At 32.3% G+C, this 21,280-nt stretch overlaps 1 protein-coding gene across 1 annotated transcript in view; it reads right to left on the bottom strand.

Annotated features, from left to right (window-relative positions):
- LOC134687867 (exostosin-like 3) overlaps nt 1–717 on the bottom strand; it is a 55,643-nt gene extending 54,926 nt beyond the window's left edge. The window contains exon 1 of the mRNA XM_063548326.1: nt 628–717. Within this exon, the coding sequence (XP_063404396.1) occupies nt 628–717 (90 nt within the window). The remainder of the gene's footprint in view (nt 1–627) is intronic.
- Nucleotides 718–21,280: the final 20,563 nt, after the last annotated feature.

A 21,280-nucleotide genomic window follows, 5' to 3' on the forward strand; every position in this document is an offset into this window, starting at 1 on the left:
ATGAATGATATATATTTTTCACCTAAAATGTATGCTCATATTTGAATTTGCGTGACGGCATCATGGACAGCCGATTAACTTTTTGTTGTTCGTATTAGTCCTTTTAAACAATTGTCTACACCTATAGTTGAGAATGACTACGATTTGTAAGATGTGATGGTCGTCTCAAAAAAAAGAATTGAAAATAATAGCATTGATCACTATCGATTTTGTTGCTTGAAATTCATTTAATTTGTAATGATACAACTTCCAAAAGATTCCGAATGGCGTAGACTTATTTAATTCAGTATGCCGAAAAGGATGGGCTTTAAATCACATTTCATGTTTTAGACATAGTCTGTCAAACAAAGGCGGCACATATTTCTACAATGTCTATTAGTTTTGGTTAAAGATGTCTTCCGAATGTACTTATTACTTTATAAATTTTTAATTCACCGATTTGGTGTTCAACTTGAATTCTATATATTTATCGATGACACGATTAAATTTTCTACTCTTTCAAATTTTCTGGGTAACATTTAATCTGAGCTATTGCAAAAGGTGTTACTGGTTTACTTTTATAAATTGTTATTTGGATGGAGAGTTGTCTCATTGGCACTCACACCACATCTTCCTATATCTATTTACTAAAGGGTGACGATGTGGATATATTTTGTCTCCAGCGGACCATCTCTCACTATTTGCTGCATCAACGTGCCGCCTAGAATTATTGGACATCATTCTGATGACCTAGAAAGTCACTGTCTACGTAGCAAATATACCCAGCAATGTCTACAACCACCAGTGTGTGTCTGGCATGAGTAAACTGTAGGTGTCGATGTCGAGAGTTGTTGAAAATGTCTATTATGAGACTAACTTAATGATATAACAATTTCGTATCCTACATCCAAACAAAAATTGTTATCATAACGTTATAGGATACCAGTGCATCCAAACAACCACGGATATTTTATTACCGTTTTAATAAGTGTCACTGGTAAGTCTTTTGTAGACGAAAAGCACATCTAATATTGGGACAAGCAAAGGTTTTTTATTTCGAAAATTTTCTGATGTGTGTTTGTTGCGTCGTAGTTTGATCATTCGCCAGTTATTGGTTTGTATTCCCTTTTTTCATATTTCCTTTTTAATAAAAGTCTAATAACACTCTGGCCTTCAAAAACTAAACATACGCGAACGATTACGGTTTGCTGTTCTTTCTTATATTTAGCAATTCAGTCAAACCTGCTTAAGGGACCACCTGTATTAAGCAAAAACCTGTGTTAAAAGACCACAAATTTTAGATTCATCTGTAGTACATTTCATATAAATTGAACCTGTATTTAAAGACAGGTTTGACTGTATATATGTATGGTGTGTATTACGCTCGAGCATATTAACACTCTTAGGACTTCGTTAACATGATGTGTTTCTTGAGTTCAAAATACTTCAAAAGAGTTGCTACATAAGAGTTATCCAAATTCATGTGTTTGGTTTTAATGTTATATTTGTTATTCTCGTGGGATTTTGTCTGATGCTTGGTCCGTTTCTGTGTGTGTTACATTTTAGTGTTGTGTCGTTGTTCTCCTCTTATATTTGATGTGTTCTCCTCAGTTTTGGTTTGTTACCCCGATTTTGTTTTTTGTCCATGGATTTATGAGTTTTGAACAGCGGTATACTACTGTTGCCTTTATTTTTCATGAACAATAAAAGTTGTATGATCACCATCACGAATTGCTTGAACGATTTTATATGTTGGGTGTCTTTAAACCACAAAGAACATTGTTTCTTGGAAAAGTAAAGTGGTATGATCTATTAATTCTGCCGTTAGTCTCCTTCTTTTATCTCCGTTTGTGACATTTTAAATGAATGTGGATTCCAATGGCGACTGGTGCATGCATAGCAGAAAGAAATATCAAATTTTGTTTTTGTTTTGTGTTTTGTGTGATACTTATCTAGATGAAATGATGAGAACACCGATAAAGTAGTATAGCCTCGGAATTTAGTACCTTTAATTAAGTATAAGCTATAATTCTTATTTTACTCTTTTCGTCTTAATCTGAATCTTTCCTGGTTGTATTTTAATCAAAACTGTTCCATGATATATTGTAATTAATAACGAATGCAGAAGACATACAACAATAACAATTTTAATCAATTTTCGATATATTTTTTTCAAAAATCTAAGAACGATTTCCTCTGAAAAAAATATATTTTCTTTAAATAAAACAAAATATCGCAATGTATTTATTCTCGCTGTAAAATTTTTGACTCGGTTAAGTCCTCTAACAGCATAAGAGATTGAATGGATATCTCTATGTTCAACTTAAAATTGTTTTCACATTTGAAAAATCAGACAAGAGTCGGAAAAACAGTTATTAATTGGCACATAGTCGTCATTACCTTTTAATTACGTTAATGGTTGCTAATAAAAGATAATAGCGAACATTATGAGACAGCTTTCTTCAACTGTAAAGATATCAATTATGTATTACTGATTGATAAATTTTATAATAAACTTTATGGGCATAAATTTTGATTTGAAATTGAGCATTAATTTCTATAAGATATTGAAATAAAATTAATATCAAAATCCGATGAAAATTCAAATCGGACAGTCAATAAACAAATGGCAAAATCAAAAGTTCATACTCATCAAAGGAATGAACAACAACTCTTATTTATGACTGTGCAAAGGCATTTTCATATGAAGAAAATAGTGGATTAAACCTGGTTTAATACCTAGCTAAACCTCTCACTTGTATGACATTCGCATAAAATTCCATTTTATTGACAACAATTTGTGATCACAACAAACAGACTTAAAAGGTAAAAATGTCGAAGTATATTTTTTTGTGGATTTCGTGTCCATAGATGTCTTACAAATGTACATCAAACAACACTGAATAGACATCTTTTCTAAATTTTATCTATCTTGTCTTTTTCGTTTTGATGAACAATTTTTGCCTTGGTTAGATTCGTATGAATTGGGATGCTTGCATAGCAGATCACTTTTCCTGAGTTCGGGCCCAGTCATGCTCTGTATGGTATTATAAAAATACACTAAGATATTTAATAACTTTGATGAACTAGCTATAATTTTGCCTTTTATTTTATTTTATTTTAAATATTTTTAAACTAAGATAATTGATAACATTTGTATTGACTTTCCTTTTCAAGTAAATCACGAGAGATGCTTTTGATGTTTTCAAAGACACTAGAATACTTTGGATTCATTATTATTCGTTGGACATCAAGGTTCATGGGTTTAGTGGGTTCAGTTTAACCACGATATTAAATGTTCAATGAATTACAATTTTTTTATAGGCTTGTATGTAGACCTTTCCAAACCTACGAAATTAAATATCAACACAAATATAAGTTTTCCTTAATCGCTGACAAATAGGTTCCCACGAAAATAAATGAATCCACAGTAGCCGTCTGATCTGAGTTCATCGATTGTGTCCTTTTCTGGTTCTTTTGACATTGACTACTTTATAGCAAACAAATAAGAGCACTGTTTAAAGAGTTGTCTTTCAAGTCAGAAACATATTGTTCTTCTATTTGTGGTAAGTTGAAGTTCCTATTTGACATTTTATTGCTAATGCATTATTATTTTTGATGTTATAATAAATGAATATGACATTTTGTCTGTTATTTTCGACTATAGATTTGTATTGTCTCTTTCATTTTATTAAGTATGTCCTTTTTTAAATTGTATGTTTAAGAAATTGCTTCTTGTCCACATGCTGATGTTTTTGTTCCTACCTATGCAATGTCCACAGTAACATATCTGGAACTTCGAAGAAGGTGAACATATGTGAACTGTTAATTGTTTTGTTGTTCTTTTTTTCTAATTAGGTAATGCTGGCAGATCTTCGACTGTTTCTCTCTAATTACTTAAAAACTTGCAGCACTCATGATTATCTTACACTTTCATTTTGTATAAATCAAACTATCTACTTTTGAAAACTTATACATTGTCCTTTTGGTTTGTTTTTTTTTTGTCGTAGGTTTGCTGTGTCAACGACGTCTAAGCTAGCTCCATGGCTATAAATAACCATCACTTTGTCATTTGGATGTATTTTGATTTAAAGATAGAAGTTTTATCAATACATAAATAACATATTCCTACCTGTTCATATGCCTTGTAGAATCTTTCTGTTGTGTTTATTGTTAATTTTTTCTTGACCTGCGCATGTATGACATATATGCCACAGGACATGAACATCCCTACATATTCCTATACCTTGCAGAATTTATCTATTGTGTCTGTTGTTAATTTTTTCTTGACCTGCGCATGTATGACATATATGCCACAGAACATGAACATCAATACAGAAATAATATATTCCTACCTGTTCCTTTTCAGAACAGATACGTTGCAATACGTTCTTGATTTTTACTGTTTGATGTTTCGGTAATGAAAAGTTTTGACATGATTCCAAGTTTGATAAATTTCGTAATTTCCGTTGAAATAAATGTTTACAACAAGGTGGAAGACACAAAAGGGATATTTAAACTAAAAAATAAGATTGCAACTCCCTTCGGCAATGCCGACTCTAATTGTTGACCACTTTTTCTGATCACGCTCTCTGAACTTTCATATTCTACTTTGATTTTTCAATATGGTAGCAAATGAATTTATCTTTTACCAAAGGAAAATAGATTTATATTTGTAAAACAAAAATGTAATCTCTTCTGATATATTTGATATCAATCATTAAATTATCTAAATAATACAAATTTTTCGTGAAATAGTCTGCTCGAAATATCTGATTTATTTTGGATTTGTTTTCATTCAGACCTACTGTACGTATGTATCACTATTTATCAAATACCTGCATGCTGTAAAAATACTGAACTCCGAGGAAATGGCAACATCACAAGCTCAAACATATCAAACCAATGGATAACAACTGTCATATGTCGGACTTATTTAGAAAATAGTGGATTGAACCTGGTTTAATAGCTAGCTTAACCTTTCATTTGTATGGCAGTCGCATCAAATTTCGTTATATTGAATGCGTGAACAAAACAAAGAGACATAATTAGTAAAAATGTCAGGAATAGAGAACAGCAGTCAACATTGTGTTATCATCTTAATCACTATAAAACAAACAAATGTAACAAAGAAGCACAAACAGGCATACAATTGTAAACACAGTATAAAAGAAAGCGGCAAGTCGTTTACCATTCTGTTACAACAAAATTACAAACAAGTGTAATTGTTTGTAGTCTATAATTGAATCTATTATTTTTAATCTACTTGCATCTAAGTCGTTTACGAAACGTTGGTATTCTGAGCACATAAACAACAGGATCCATTAACGGGTTAAGAAATAAGAGCAAGTCCGCAGTCCTAACAGCGTTGGTAAGTTTGATATTAAATGGATCATAAACTTCCGCCAATCCAAGTGCAGCCTTTGGTAATACCGACAAAAGCATAATTAACACAATCAGGCCAAGTGTTACAGATGTTTTCCAATTCAGTTTTGTTATGTTTTGCACGTTTTCATTTGGGTTATGTCCTTCGGGGATCTGAATAGTAGTTCTGTTTGAAATGTGACTGGTGGTGGTTTCATCGGTTACAGCTTGTCTTGAAAACGATGTTTGTCGGATAAATCGATTAGAATAACTGTTTTGTATCTGTTGTCTTTGAATTTCAGACGATTGGGGATGAACTCGTTTCCATGATAGCAAAATACGCAAAATAGTGATAATATAGACAATAACTATAATTGAAATAATCGCTAACATGGTCGGCTGAATGATACTTAAAACAGTTAATCTATTCTTCAGTAAGATAGTATGAACTGAACATCCCGGAGCCCAGACATTTCCTAAATCTACATACATTGGAAAAACAAATGTTGCACAAAATGAAAACAATACTACAGTCGCAAAAACAACAGACACATTTCGACAAGGATTTCTTACTGCTGGGAAAGTTGCAATTAGTCGGTCCAAGCAAATCAACAAAGTTTGCAATAAAGAAAACAAAATCGTTGTTGTAATCAACGGCGTAAAAAGAAAACAAAATGGTGCTAATCCGTTTCCCGTTGAGATATAATAAAAATTCTGAAAGCTCAAGACTGATGATATTAAACCAATTGCAGCATCACTCACACTCAAACATATGGTTAATTTGTAAAACCTTTTTTCTTTTAGTTTCTTTTCTTTTGACAGTACAACAAGGCAACAGACATTCAAAATAAAAATAGCAAATCCTGTTATAAATACAATCAATGATGACGACATATTTGGTTCTTGCACGTAAGCTTCTGTTTCATTTGCACTCTGTATTCCTTCTAGAAAGCCTGATGTGTTCGACATTTCACAAAACCTAGTTGATTTAACTTGGAGTCTGGGTTATTCTTGCTCAAAATCAATTCATATGTATGATTTGATATTGAATAGCACACTTTATATAGCTAAACAAAATGTCTGCTTGAAAGGTTCATATAATGATTTATTACCTTCCCGTATCATGCCTTTGAAATAAAATATCAAGTATATATTAATGACGTAGAGAATACTGTTAGAGTACTGTCGGGTGTATAATAAATATAGTCACAAACTAAATCCAAATATTATATTAATATATTCCAGTCTTTTTGATTTATGAACCGCAGTGGTATTACAATGTTAGTGATTGATGAAATATAGATATAGCCTTTCACATTCATTGCTTTCAAATACCAATTAATTAAATTAACGGTACCTATTTTCTTGCACCAGATGCGCATTTCGACAATATATGTCTCTTCAGTGATGCTCGTGGCCAAAATATTTGAAATCCAAAGCTTATATAAAAGATGAAGAGTTGTAATCCAAAAGGTCCAAAAAGTATAGCCAAATCCGTGAAAGGAATCAGAGCTTTGCAAGAGGGAGATACATTCCTTATAAATTTAAAATAAATTTTATCATTTTGTAACAGCAAATTTTAATAAAACAAAAATCCGTATTTTCATGCCAGTACCGAGGTACTGGCTACTGGGGTGGTGATACCCTCGGGGACTAATAGTCCACCAGCAGAGGCATCGACCCAGTGGTAGTAATTAAATTAACGGTACCAATTTTCTTGTACCAGATGCGCATTTCGACAATATATGTCTCTTCAATTAAAGTGGTCCCAAACACCTTGATCATTATTAAATTTGGATCGTTTAATTTTCATAATGCCCTTTTATGTCATTTACTTACATCCTTATTTTTTAAGAGTTATCTCCCTGTAATGTTATAAACCACAATTAAGTCAAAGTTTTCATCTAAATATGAATAAATTGGTCAACTAACTGACTTAAGAAAATTAGGTATAACACTTTTCTCCAAAGAACATTGTGTGTGTGTAAAGGTGAAGAATATATGACAAACGATATGAGTTCATGTCCCTAAACCTTAACAGCTGTAAAAAAAAATCAACAACATTATATGGGATATTTATTTTCCAGTTCATTTGGTATTCTGGAGTTTGCATATACCAACACCATTTACATGTATTAGTCCATATAAACACCATAAATAATAAATGATGGTCTTGGCGTGTATATTCTAGGACTTGGTTTATCATCTTAATTACGTGTTAAAGTGTTTCTATTTGTGTATGTTTAATATTTATAACCTTTACTGTTTATTCCATAATTGGTAATATGCTTATGACGTGGCTCGGTATTTATATATCCCACGATTGTGTTATCGTGATATGGTCCATTTCTTTCGTATTTGCTTACGCACTCTTTTCATAGACTGTATATATGCAACTTTTTATGTGTTTTGTTCGAAATTATTTGTTTTTATAGTGATTGAGATTATAACACAATACCAATTTTCTTGGGTTGATGTTAACTTGTATTTTCGTGTGTATTTAATTTCGTCGTTTTGCCAAGTTTGCATTAAACTTTACGTATTGGGAATTCGTTATTCGTTGAACATTTAAATTCGCGGTTTATTTATACCTACCAAATCTTCGAAAATTAGTATCCAACGAAAAACTATGAATAATATACAAAATCATCATAGATACCAGCACTAAATTTTGTATTTCAAAACGCCAGACGGGCGTATACATAGTAATATATTAATATGTTGTTTTCACTTTAGCTTTATTTGAAATTTCCTGTTTTAAAATAAAACTGAGTTTCACCAAGACTTCAGCAGATAATCCATGGACTCCTACCTTTTCAATGATGTAAATATAGGAAAAATTAAATGAGATAAACATTTTAGTATTACCAAGGCCTACCCCCTTAAAACGGGCTGAATTGCTTTAAGATTCACTATAAGCCGTGAAATTGGAGAAAATCCGCTGTTAAATTTTATTTATCACAGATTTTGTGATTTTTGGAACGTTTGAGTCTTGACCAGCTTTTTTTGTTTAAGACGTAAATTTTTTTATCATCTTTATTGGCTGCAGGAAAAAAGTGGCTGCCAGCTTAGTCTGGTGATAAAACTTAATCTCACTTTCTCTCTTAAATAAAATTCTCCCTTTATTGATCAATATTGAAATAATTGATACACAATAATATATTGTATATATTTTATAATTTTGAATACTAACAATTACTAACAAATTTTATAAATATACAATCTAACGTTTAACGAGGCCGGGATAAGGTACCGGTACTTTCTGTATCAAACTAACAAATGTGAAAGTTTTCAATAAAGGATGTAAAATTAAAAAAAAAAAAATGTACATTTCAAATATATTCTTTCGTACGGAACATAGCCTATAGGAAATGCTTCCTGTTTATTACTTTGATGAAGAGCATACATATTGTATTGCTTGTTAATATGTGTTCTCGTCTTGGATATCCATAAGATATTCATTAATGTACCTAAAGAAAGAAACAAACAACCGCCCAATAAATCAATCAATCGTTGTTAACACATTTTACAGCTGACATCAGGTTAAAGTGTACTGTAACATATGTATACTTATATATAATATATCTGTGTGATAACTTCGACTTTAACAGTAAATAGTGTACTTTTGATTTTGAATTGATACAGATTAAATAAATACTACATAAAAGATTGTAAAAGTAATTTTTTATTATATTTTATATTTCGTAAAGCGGAACAAACTTGATGGTATAAAACCGGTAGGTACTATAATCTGGTCATTTTCGTGTTTCTATCATTTTGTTGGTTTCAAATATTGCAGAATTGTTTTACAGTAATCACTGTCCCATCTTTCTGATATGTAAAAAACATGTTTGTTTGAATCAATCACGCAATCTTGCTTTGATATTATATTTCAACCAAACATTTAAAATGAGCTGTGTGTTCCAGATATAAGAAAGTCCACATTCATCAAATACATATATAATTATGTTTGACAAATATTAATCATATAAAATCTATGTGCTTTTGGAACGATACAAATGGTACAGTATTTTATAATATAATATGAGCAACACGACGGGTGCCACATGTGGAGCAGGATCTACTTAATAAACCCTTCCTGAGCACCTGAAATCACCCGTAGTTTTTGGTGGGGTTCGAGTTACTTATTCTTTAGTTTTCGATGTTGTGTCATGTGTACTATTGTTTGTCTGTTTGATTTTTTTCACATTTAGCAATGGCGTTGTCAGTTTGTTTTCGATTTATGAGATTGACTGTCCCTCTGGTATCTTTCGTCCATCTTTTATACATAATGAAAGAATACTTTAAATGTTTACCTATAATCAATTTCGACCAGTAGGATATCATCCGAAATTGTACATCAATAGCAAGTGACAAACGTCCGAGCTCACCGTATATTATACAGTTGGGAATGGAAGATTTCAGATTTATAAGCAACGTACACAACTTTAGATGAACCTTTCCGATAATACAAAATGTATCACATTTACTGAATCACCATATTTCTGACTGTAAATATTCTTCACACTTTTTTGCCTTTATTCTCCAAGTTTCTTTATTTTCTATTCTGTACACCACATCCAAAGTATGCATTCTAGTATTATAATTCATTACACATTCTTGAAAACGTATTTTTGTTTCAGGAGGCGTAAACTTGTGCCTGGTTGACATGTCATCTGAAGAAAATAGTAGAATTATTCTTAATTTACCAGAGGAACACTTGGGCTTGGTCGATATGTCGTCCGAGGAGGTACCAGTAATATTCAAAATTTACCATGGAAAACATGGTCCTTGTTGACACGTCGTCTAAAGAAGGTACCAGTATTGTTCATAATTTACCAGTTATTGTAGCAAAATATTGTGAGGGAATAGATGACAACGGAGTGCATTCGTTAGCAAACCATTGTAGAAACTTACTGTCGGTAAAGCTGTCGGGATGTTCGGGGGTGACTGACACTGGGACAGAGGACCTTTCGAATAGATGCAGATATTTGGAGCATGTGAATTTTACTACATGCGTGAAAATTACACATAAAAGTATAAATCGTTTAATCGGTTAATGCCTTTGGTTGAAAACAGCAAAGTTTAACAGTTGCAATCATATATACAATTTGGACTTCGGATCATTCATGATAGCAGAAGACGCAAATAAACAAAATACAGAATGGGATTTGAAAAACAAAACAACATTTAATATGACCCATAACATCATTCAACACTCCCATATTCGAAAATTAAGCTTGAAATTCTGTCCAAATATAGACCACGACTCAATAAAGCAAATTGCAGACTATTGTCGTGACCTCCGGGAAGTCTACCTCACTGGTACTCGTATAATTTGTGATGAGGCAATACATGACCTACTCCAGAAATGTCTTAATATAAGTATCTCGGATATTTCGGGAGGTTCAACTCTTGGACGATCTAAATTTACCAACACAGTACTATCATCGGTAGGTACTCAGGGTCAAAATATAGAAAAGTTGATTATATGTAAGAATTCCAACATTTCAAAATTTGGAGTTCTGGAACTACTTCAAGTCAATCAAAGAGCGATAGATCTTTCGTTATCAGCTACTCTTCTTGACCTACCTGACAACTTTTTCGGATTGAAATTGAAGGACTGTCAACAGCTTCTGACAGAATATTGCAATACCAGAGCTAAACTGCAATACACAGGAGAACGTTTCACGGAGATAGGTTACGTCGGGGTTAACATAAAAAAAATAACACTAAATAAACCTTTTCTGTATTCATATTCGTCGGCGTGAGTAAGACTTTGACTGATTTTGGAACTTAATTTGACTGTATTCAAATACGAAATAAAAGATGGATACTGGTCTGTGTTGTTTATTTTTTAAATTAACTTAGTTTTCGAACAGTTACAGACTTTGCAAATAGATTTTTTTCTAACTCGATATTCATTTGCATAACGTTAATTTCTATATACCCGAAACAGCTTATGTTTAGCCTAGTGATGGTCAAGTGTTCTATGGAGCTGGACATAGCGCAGGCAGTGTTGCCAAGATGCTGGGGTTCGAATACCTCTACGAGAAGAATAAAACTTGTTTATGCAAATTTACAGATCCAAGTAAAATTGTTGAAACGAGGTAAATACAAATTATGGTGTTATCCCTGTATAATAGGGACTGCGTTCAATGTCGTAGCAGCTATGCTAGCTACACGTTCAATGTCATAAATCTACGTAGCCCTATGGGTCGCATTCAATATCATAGCAGCTACGTAGGGCTACGTAGATGTTTGTCTATTGAACTTTTATTTAGCCTATAATAGACTGTTTCTACATAGTTAAGTTGAACGCGGCCCAGCTACGTAGCTGCTACGATATTAAGCACGACCCTGTTCTCAGAGTAAATTTTGAGATGAAGACGCAGCCATTTAAGTCGTAGGATTCACATGAATTTTAACGAATAAATGTTTCATTCCGGACGAACGCTTTTAAACTTAAATGCTGAATAATATATACATAAAAGTTTACTGCGAAAACACAAACTCCATCGAAATGGCTATACAATGCAATACTTTTGGAACTTCCTTGTTTTGTTGTTGTAGGGTGATTTTTGGGGTTTTTGTTTTTTGTATGAATATTTGTTAAAAGATTTTGCTTTCAATCAAGTCACATGGTACGCATGTTATCTACTTTGTACCCAGTACAAGGTGTCCTCTGAATAAATATCAAGGCTCTTCTAGCGCTTTATATATCCGACATACGCTCTGTTGAAGGTTGACAGCTCATCGACAACCAACCGACAGCATCGAATACAACAAATCATCGGGAAGTTTTAACGACCTTGACTGGCTAAACAGCCCTTGTTGAAGGCCGTACTTTAACCTATAATGGTTTACTTTTTAAATTGTTATTTGGATGGAGAGTTGTCTCATTGGCACTCACACCACATCTTCCTATATCTACTTGCACGGTCGTTTGCGTCGAATGTCGTTTCTCCTTCTCTTATAAACCCGTGGTCGATACCGCTATTTCCTTGATAGGGTGTTGTCTATTTGTTACCTGTATGGATCATAGAAGTCGCTTACGATCATCCCTATAACTTTCGACCCGGCCACTAATTTTCACGTCAAACGTCTAAATCCACACAACGTTTCCTTCAGCATAAAATATGCATATTATATTAAACAAGATTCTCCAGGTTTATAACCATAACGACCAATAAACATTACAGTACATGTAGTTCATTGTCATATCTATCGGATGTTTTTTTTATTAGCATTGAAGTACAAACTAATTTCATTATTATTATTAATAAAGAACAAACTATTTTTAAACTCAAACTATGTGTGTTTATTCCCTGATTATGCTGATATAGTAGCACAGTTATATTTTGTGCAAGATGCATGATGAAACACTTTTCCCATAAGTAGGGGTTCATTAAGGAATGAAAATAAGTTATAAATTTGTGTTACAAGTTAAATATCAATGTATTAATTTAAGTTGCAGTATAAAAATAATAAGTAAATTTCATAAAAATATAAACTTTTAAGTATCCGCATAAAACTTTGGAAGGAACTTAATTGGGAAGGTTTCGATAAAATTCGCTTATCCCAAACTTGTCAGCCACGTACAAAAAAAGGTTTATATATATATATATATTTCTGACATTGACCTTATATTGTTTATGTATTACACAATCAGATAAAAACTTTCATGATTGCTAAGTGATAAAGATACAACGTGCAACGTCTAGCAGTAGAAACCCCCCCCCCCCCCCCCCCACAAAAAAAAATCAGGTAATTACCATTTTATTTTTATTGTGAAGAGGGCCTAGGATGACATTTAAATTGAAAAAAAAACAGGACAATAGTTTTTAGTTAATAAAAAAAAAGTCCTAGAAGATCAACCTGCCAAAAAAAGTCAGGATGACAATTTATGTAGAAAAAAAGTCAGGACACAGATTACAATTTTTCAACTTACACATGTGCACCCTCCCACCCCCCGAAAAATCAAATGGCCCTAAGCAACATTATGATTACTCGGGAGAAAATCACATGACACTAATCATGCTAAAGTACATCTTTACTTAAATTGTATTCTAAGGAACAGAAAATCGTTCCGTTGAGAAAAAAAGAATGCGCCAAAAAAGAACAATTAAATAGATACCATCAGCGACAAAAACACGTTAATGAGAGAGAGAGAAAAATAACAGCAAATCAAATACAGAACAAAGTAAAACATGAAATATGAAATTGAGAATGGAAACAAGGAATATGTCAAAGAGACAACAACCCGACCAAATTAAAGAGCATGCAGACAGCAGCCGAAGGGCACCAATGGACTGAGAAATTCCTGCACCCGGAGGCGATTCTTTTATAATTATCCCATTCCCCAAACAATCAAGTGTTTAACGAGTATACTGACAGTTGGAAAGCAGGTCACGGTTTGACCCCAAGTTTATCAGCAACAATAGAGTCACGTGACCGTGAAAATTCAGTAAAAAAACGGACGAGACAAACCTCATATTAACTCACTAAATACAATTGTCGTAATAAAAACCTATTGACCTAAATAATCTTGAGTATCCATAGTTTATTCTCGTCAAAGTTCACGCATCAAATCAAAGTCCTTTATTCTTTATTTTATCTGCAAACTTGGAGTTTGGGTGAAAATTGTCAAGTCTCCTGATCGAAAAATCTAAATATCTACGAGGAAACTAAAAATGATGGGCTGAATTTAAATTTAATAAAGCATCTCATTAAGACAAAAACTCGATATGAATATCTCGGCAATAGAATGTTGGATACGCAAACGTCAAATTGATTTCAAAACGAAGCGGTGGTTTTTATGCCGATTTGTGCGAGTGATTATCTCCCCTTACTATCACCAGTCAAATAAAAACAACACAGGAAAATGCATAAAAATTAAGAAAGGAGTTTACTCTACAAAAATTAGAAAGAAAATAAACGAAACTCGATTTATAACTATGTTATGATAATATAAAGAAGAGATACTTCCCTATTTTTCAGAGAAGGACTAAATGTAAAAAATTAAAAGACAAAATATAGGTAAAAAAAAAAACAATTCAGAAATGTGGATAATGACACCTACATGTAAATAAAAAACTAGCTATATTGAAAGAAATTAGATCTTGTGGATGAAATATACTACATGTAATTTTTATATGTGGGATCATTCCTAGCAGAATTTTTTTAAACACTTCTGATAATATTTAATGCAATAAAACATGATAGTTTTTTACAATTTGAATAATCATTCTGAAAATTGATATAATTATTAAATAAATAGTACTGACCATACTGTATATATTTTATATTTTATAAAGTGTGACCAAGAGTCACAACAAATTTCTTCAAATCAAGAGAGCCTTTAAACTCAAGACTATGTTTCTTAGTAAAATACAGAAAAGGGATTCATGCGCGTAGCTACGTTTACGTCAAAACGCCCGGGCGTACACTTGAATTTTGAAAATAAAAAAATAATCGCTAGAGAATAAGAAAAACTGGTCAAAATCACATCAGCCTTGTGCTTCTTTTTTCAATGGATTGTAGTTTTGAATAAAAAAAGGACTACATTTACTCAAATAGATCATTTACTATATTTGTTCGAATCTTTTGCAAACGTCTGAATCTACTATGAATTCTACGTACTTTTCTTATATTTAAAGCAATGTACTATCTGCTCAGATGCGATATGCTGTTTACATTCCCCATTTCCATTCTCAATTTTATGTTTGTATTTTTGTCGAGCCTGTGATTTATGACCCAAAAGCGAGACAAAGCGGTGTCAATAAGGTTCCGATTGTGGATAAAGTATTTTGAATGACTCTCCGTGAAATTGTACGTAAATTGGACAGAAACTGTTTATGATCGAAAGAGTATTCAAATCACTATAATAATGCAATTATATCTTTTATTTCTCGTATTATAAGGACTGCAAATAATAAGTGGTCGCCGTTTTGGCTTACATTTTGTTATTTTTCAATTAAATTAACTACTTATCGAACCTTCATCGAATTTTATGAAAATGCCGAAGAAGTTTTTTCTATGACTAATGTCTAAAGCTAAAATTTTGAAAGCAGTTGTTTTCGTTAATTTTCTGTTCTTTTCTGATAGACAGATAGCCGGACTCTTCTTTATGCAATTAATTGTTTTACATGCTCAAATTATAAATCTTCATAGATTGTCGTGGAATACCAAAATATCAAAATAAAATTTTCGATTTTTATTTAAATCACTTTAAAGGAATTATAAATTGATTCACTTTTTTTGGAAAGAAATCCTAGGTGTTCCAGATTTTTTTTTATATAGCAACTCTAAGATGTTTTTTTTCGTGTTCATTTAAAGGTGCTTTTGTTGATTGTATACTCTCTCATGAGGTAAACTTATTTAAAAAATAATATTTGTTTGAACGTTTTCTCTAAAACTAATGACCATTAGGCTAGTTTCAAGTTTAACACGATGAATTAGTTAACATATAACAAAATTTAACCGAAACAAATAAACCATTTAGATTAAAAAAAATGTTGCTATCAAGGATTCCCCCCTTTGGAACCCACTATCAGCAGGTGCTTTATCATTGAGCGGTTGGCACTCCCATATCCCTCGCGAAGGTTCGGGCGTACACGTAAATTTCTAGAGGTTATTGATGTGTAAACCGGGGCGGTTAACTCACAAACTGAATAAAAGTCCGAAGGACTTTTATGTCAAGTTTGTGAGTTAGAGACCAGGTTTACACATCAATAACCTCTAGAAAAAATGTGTTTAATCCTTATAATTCTTCAGCCAAACATACGCGATTATTAATTTACATTATTGCTATGATGGCTACTATATGTACCATCAGAAGCACAATGACATGTCGTATCCAGGTGTAATGCTAAGTCGTTATACTAAGGCTATTTTTTTCTTATTTTTTCTGTAGACTTAGCTTTAATTTTTTATAACCATGCATTGGCAAGCTTGATAACTCGTAATTGTTTGTCAGTAACTAAATGTACGATGATGTCCCATACGGAACCTTCTGACCTTGTTTGTTTACATTAAAATTTCAATGGCGTCAAAATCACGTGATGTCAATTCGTTATATCCAATCAAATTGCTCTACTGTCAATTAGGGGATTTTTCAGTCTACAGCAATTACGTTATTTCTTTCTGGGATATTGCTTCAAAATATTTTGCAATAGTTCTGGGTTTTATTCAACAGGAAAACTCTTGTTTTGCCATCCCTTTTGACATCAAGGGAATTTTGTATGAATATTTACCTACAGTCATGATGGTCAGAATATCGATCTTTTTATAATGAATAAAAAGAAAATTCTATGAAAAATAAATGTAAATTGTTTCTTATTAACCAACTCTATTTTCCTGTTCAAAATTATGGCATGGACATCGTTTTTTTCATATAGTTTTCCTTTTATTTTGGTTGGGCTTTTTTCGCGGGAAAATCGAGAAAGAGGTAAGGAGCATGTCATTTATAAATTCCTAAAAATACGATTTGCTTGACCTGTATTGCCTGCCACAAGATTGATGACGCTGAATGGAATGTACACAAAGCAATGGAGGCCGGAAATGGGGATTTTGTGAAGTTCTAGAATGTTTTTAAATATTCGGAAGTTGGGATTGAAACGGGCATTAGAAAATTGGCATTTTTTGGCAATAATTGAGAACAACAATGAAAACTTACCTTTAGAAATGTTTTTTTATTCAAAAGTGGAGAAAAAACGTATTTTGCACTGTTTTTCTACGCCAGAAGTACCGTAGTGACATCAATGCGGAGTTTCCCCGTGTGTTAAGTTCAAACACAAATACCTAACGAACTGACAAGATGAACGATCTTAGACTACGGTAGGATAACTAAGGAGTACGCCGCCATCTTGACTTTCTAAAAAGCTTAAATATTCGATAAATGTAACAGAATCTAAAATGAACTAGCACCTACCTCAAAAACTTCATTTTAATTAGATATTTTCCAAATTTGAAGCGTACAAGTAACGAAATAATCTCCCGTCTGAAAGTTTTCAATCGTATGACGTCGTGTATTGCCATGACGTAAATTCGCCAAATCATTCGTGAAATTTCCCGGAATTTTATTTAAATTTTATTTTTATACATTTTCGAAGCTTTAGTGCATTTATTTTATTTCATATTTTTTTTGGTTATATATGCATTAGATCAGAAAAAACTGTTATGCAATTGTTTTATAATCTCAACTTGCTGAAAATCCGAGTATCCCTGCAATAATGTGTATCGCGCATGAATAGATTACAAAAGTAGTTTCGGAAACATGGTTTATCGAAGTGTAAACCAAGAGAAAAATTCTACTTGACCAATCCAATTCAAGTATTTATAGATATGCAAATGATATAAGAATTGTACCAAAAATATTGACAGAAATTCCTTTTCTGTATTTTACTAAGAAACATAGGCTTGAGTTAAATTATAAGTGAAAGTGACACAATTTTGAATTTCAGAATCATTATTATTATAAAATTAACTTATTAGCTAGATTAGCTTGTACACTAGCCCTTTGTCTTATTTCTCAGGGTATTTTATAGATTATGAAAGTAAACTTTTTTGAAAAAATGGGGCTTCTTCTCTTGAACAGGTTGCTGTATCAGCTGCTTTAATTACATATTTATAAACAAAGTATTGTATATATATTCTTTACTTGAATACTAGTAATAGGAAATGAAATGAAACTGGTGGGACAAATGTTGTGCATTTTACTTCAATAATGATCAATGATGCTTAAATTTGACAAGAATTTGCCATATATTCCATTTCGTAAGAACATATCTCTATGAATTAACTTCTTGTTTTGCTGACTTGGCTTGATAAGCTAGTTTTTGCTCTTATTACTATAGCTTACTAAGCAAAGAGATAATTATCTAAGCAAGATTTTATTAACTGACCTTCATTTCCTTTTTTCATATGTTTTTTCCTACAGAATTTTCTTTGCAATGTATTTTCTATTGCTATTGTTGTGCTTTTGTCCATCCATACAGTACAGTAGGCTATCAATAATTTGTCAGATCTGTCAGAATTTTCCAAGACGTTTAGTTTCAAACGCAATAAAGAAGATCTTTGTTTGTTGTTTCACTTTTCCAATGTGTAAATTTTTACTATGCACATGACCCTGACACATATATTTTTGTTATAAACGTTACATGACGTATGTTGAAAAAAGAAAACAATGTCACCGTCAATTTATGTAGGGGATCAATAGGGGTTTTAGTTACTTTAAAATACAAGTATCGTATGGAATTGTGAAAATCCACAACTTTTAATCAAAATTTCATTCGTGTCTTTAATAAAATCAGTATTTTAGAGCACTTTGAAACAGGTACAATGAAAAGAAGCTAAACATCACTGTTTTGAAGTAGAAACGTAGCTAAAACCAGATACAAATTGACATGGCTGGTGGTCACCAAAATTGATGTATACAAGTAAAAAATGATGGCTTCAAAATGGTGTAGAAATTTGAAATAGGTTTCCCGGTTTCATTTAAGGTTATAACCATTCTTTTCTGTATTTGGATACGCAAACGTCAAATTAGGAAAAATCGATCTTTTTGGCGAACAAAAAAGATGGCTATTTTTTTCAGAACGGACAGGATAAAGGAATAGCAATAAAAAGCTATTGTTTGTAATGTTTGTATGTCGTAAAGAAATTATATTGATCACAAAACCTACAAATTTTAAAATTTAATTATAATAAAAGCATGACAAGTTGAAGAAAATCTTTTGGCCGATTGATTTGGCGGACTTTTTGACGTTACGGACGACTACCGTAGCGCCACCTAATTAATTCACCCTGCTATTGTTGCTGATAGAGCTTGACGACAACGGCCGTATCGAGGGACTTGCTTCCCAACTGCTGAAACGTCAATAGAACATGACTTTGACGTTAACATACGACGTTACCAAAAGTGACACCAACATCGAGCGTAACGTCTATACAGGTCAATGTGCTTGTTTTCGAGATATTAGCCATTAAAATTTGGGCGGGAAAATGTTCTCTCTTGACTTTTTATAGCTTTATCATTGACAAGTTTAAGGATGTACTTAGGTGATCTAAGGTAAAATTTGATAAATTAAGAAATCAAAATTGATACTTTAACCTGGAAGATTGTTAGTTAAGGATAAAAATAGGCCAAAAATAATATGTCATTGAGCTCCTTTTCGAGATATTTAATTTATAAAATATGGCGGGAAAAGGCTGACTCGGACTTTTGCCATATATTTGCATTATTATTATTTTGATCTCAAATCAACAGCAAGAAAATTTAGAATCTGCTTAAATTTTGTCAAATGACTTTTTATGAGCTAATAAGTATTATGTTAATAAATAGATATGTGTTATGGGGCAAAATATTTTACCTACATGTAACATTGTATGGAAAAACACCAAGGATTTCGAACATTTGACACTTATCCGAAAACCTCACCGTAGTACATCCTTAAGTTCTCAAAAAACTATTAAAAATAATCAAGGTATTCAAATGGATAAAACCAGAGAATTCCGAAAATGTGACAAAAAGCCCCACACATGACAAGCAAACTTCCTTAAACAGTATCGGTTTACGATATTCAAGAAGATGGCCACCAAGGGTGAATGTGAATAGACATATGGTCACTTGTGTCTTCTTCTGACAGGCAGTAAAAGTAGGACGTCCGTTTGGCTGATTCGGATGTACAAGTACGCAGCAACTTCCATTCAGAATAAGGATGTTAAAACAGATACCTCGTTTAGTGAAAGTGTCATGCTTAATGTTCGTCAATAGCCATTGAAACAACTCTATGAGAATTGAAAGGTGACCTGTTTCAAGGCAAAATTTCAGTCCCTATCTATTCTAATATACCCTCGTTCACAGTGACGATCCAGATTTCCAAACCTTCATCATAGATGGCCTCTTTTAAACAACCTACCTATTGTATATTTTTAATTCGTCATATAATATTTGCAACCTGACGTTCAGTAAAAATCAATCAATCAATCAGTTTAAACTAAGAAAAATGTTCTTTAGCTCTACTGAAGTTGAATTGATCAACAAATCCAAAGTTAAGTAACTTTCTCGTTTAAGAACTTTTTTTCTATCTTAATTTTGTGTATGCAGGTGATGCTAGGTAGATAAAACAAAATAACCACACCAATGACAGCTTCCCGCAACTTTTGAAATATTTTTGATTTCATGTGATCAATATAATTATTCGTACATAAATGACAGTGCATCATAAGCCTCTAAAGGCTGGTTGGTATAACTATACATGTTTATTGAATGCTTATGTTTAAAACTGCAATACAGTGAAACCTGTTTACACCGAACCTCTTTGGGACTTAAGATTGTGTTCGGTTTTAGTCGAAGTTCGGTTTTATCAGGTTTACAACGCACATAATATGACGGTTCTCACGAACATGTTTGGTTTATACCGGTTTTCGGTTTATACAGGATTCGGTTTAGTCAGGTTTCACTGTATATTGTATTTCATGTATATGTAGAAAAGTTCGAATGTTTACATTTTGTTCTTGCAAAATCAACAATTAAGGATATTCTAAGGTGTTCTAACGTCAAATTAAATAAATCAAGAATTTAAATTTGATACTTTAAACTGGAAGAGTATTAGTAAAGGTTAAAAATAAGCTAAAAAAATATTGATAAGTCATGCAGCTCCCTTTCGAGATATTTGATTTATAAAATATGGCGGGAAAGGCTGACTCGGACTTTACCTGGTATTTGCATTGGTATTATTTGGGTCACTAATCAAAAGAAAGAAAATCAAGAATCTGCTTAAATTTTTCAAATGACCTTTTATTTGCTATTAAGTCTTATGTTAAAAGATAAATAGGTGTTATGGCGCGAAACATTTTACCTTGTTTCGTATGGAAAAAAAAAGGAGTCAGAACATTTGACACTTATTCCAAAACCTCACCTAAGTACATCCTT

This window comes from Mytilus trossulus, chromosome 10 (assembly GCF_036588685.1).
Source record: "Mytilus trossulus isolate FHL-02 chromosome 10, PNRI_Mtr1.1.1.hap1, whole genome shotgun sequence".
Classification (NCBI taxonomy): Eukaryota; Metazoa; Mollusca; class Bivalvia; order Mytilida; family Mytilidae; genus Mytilus; species Mytilus trossulus.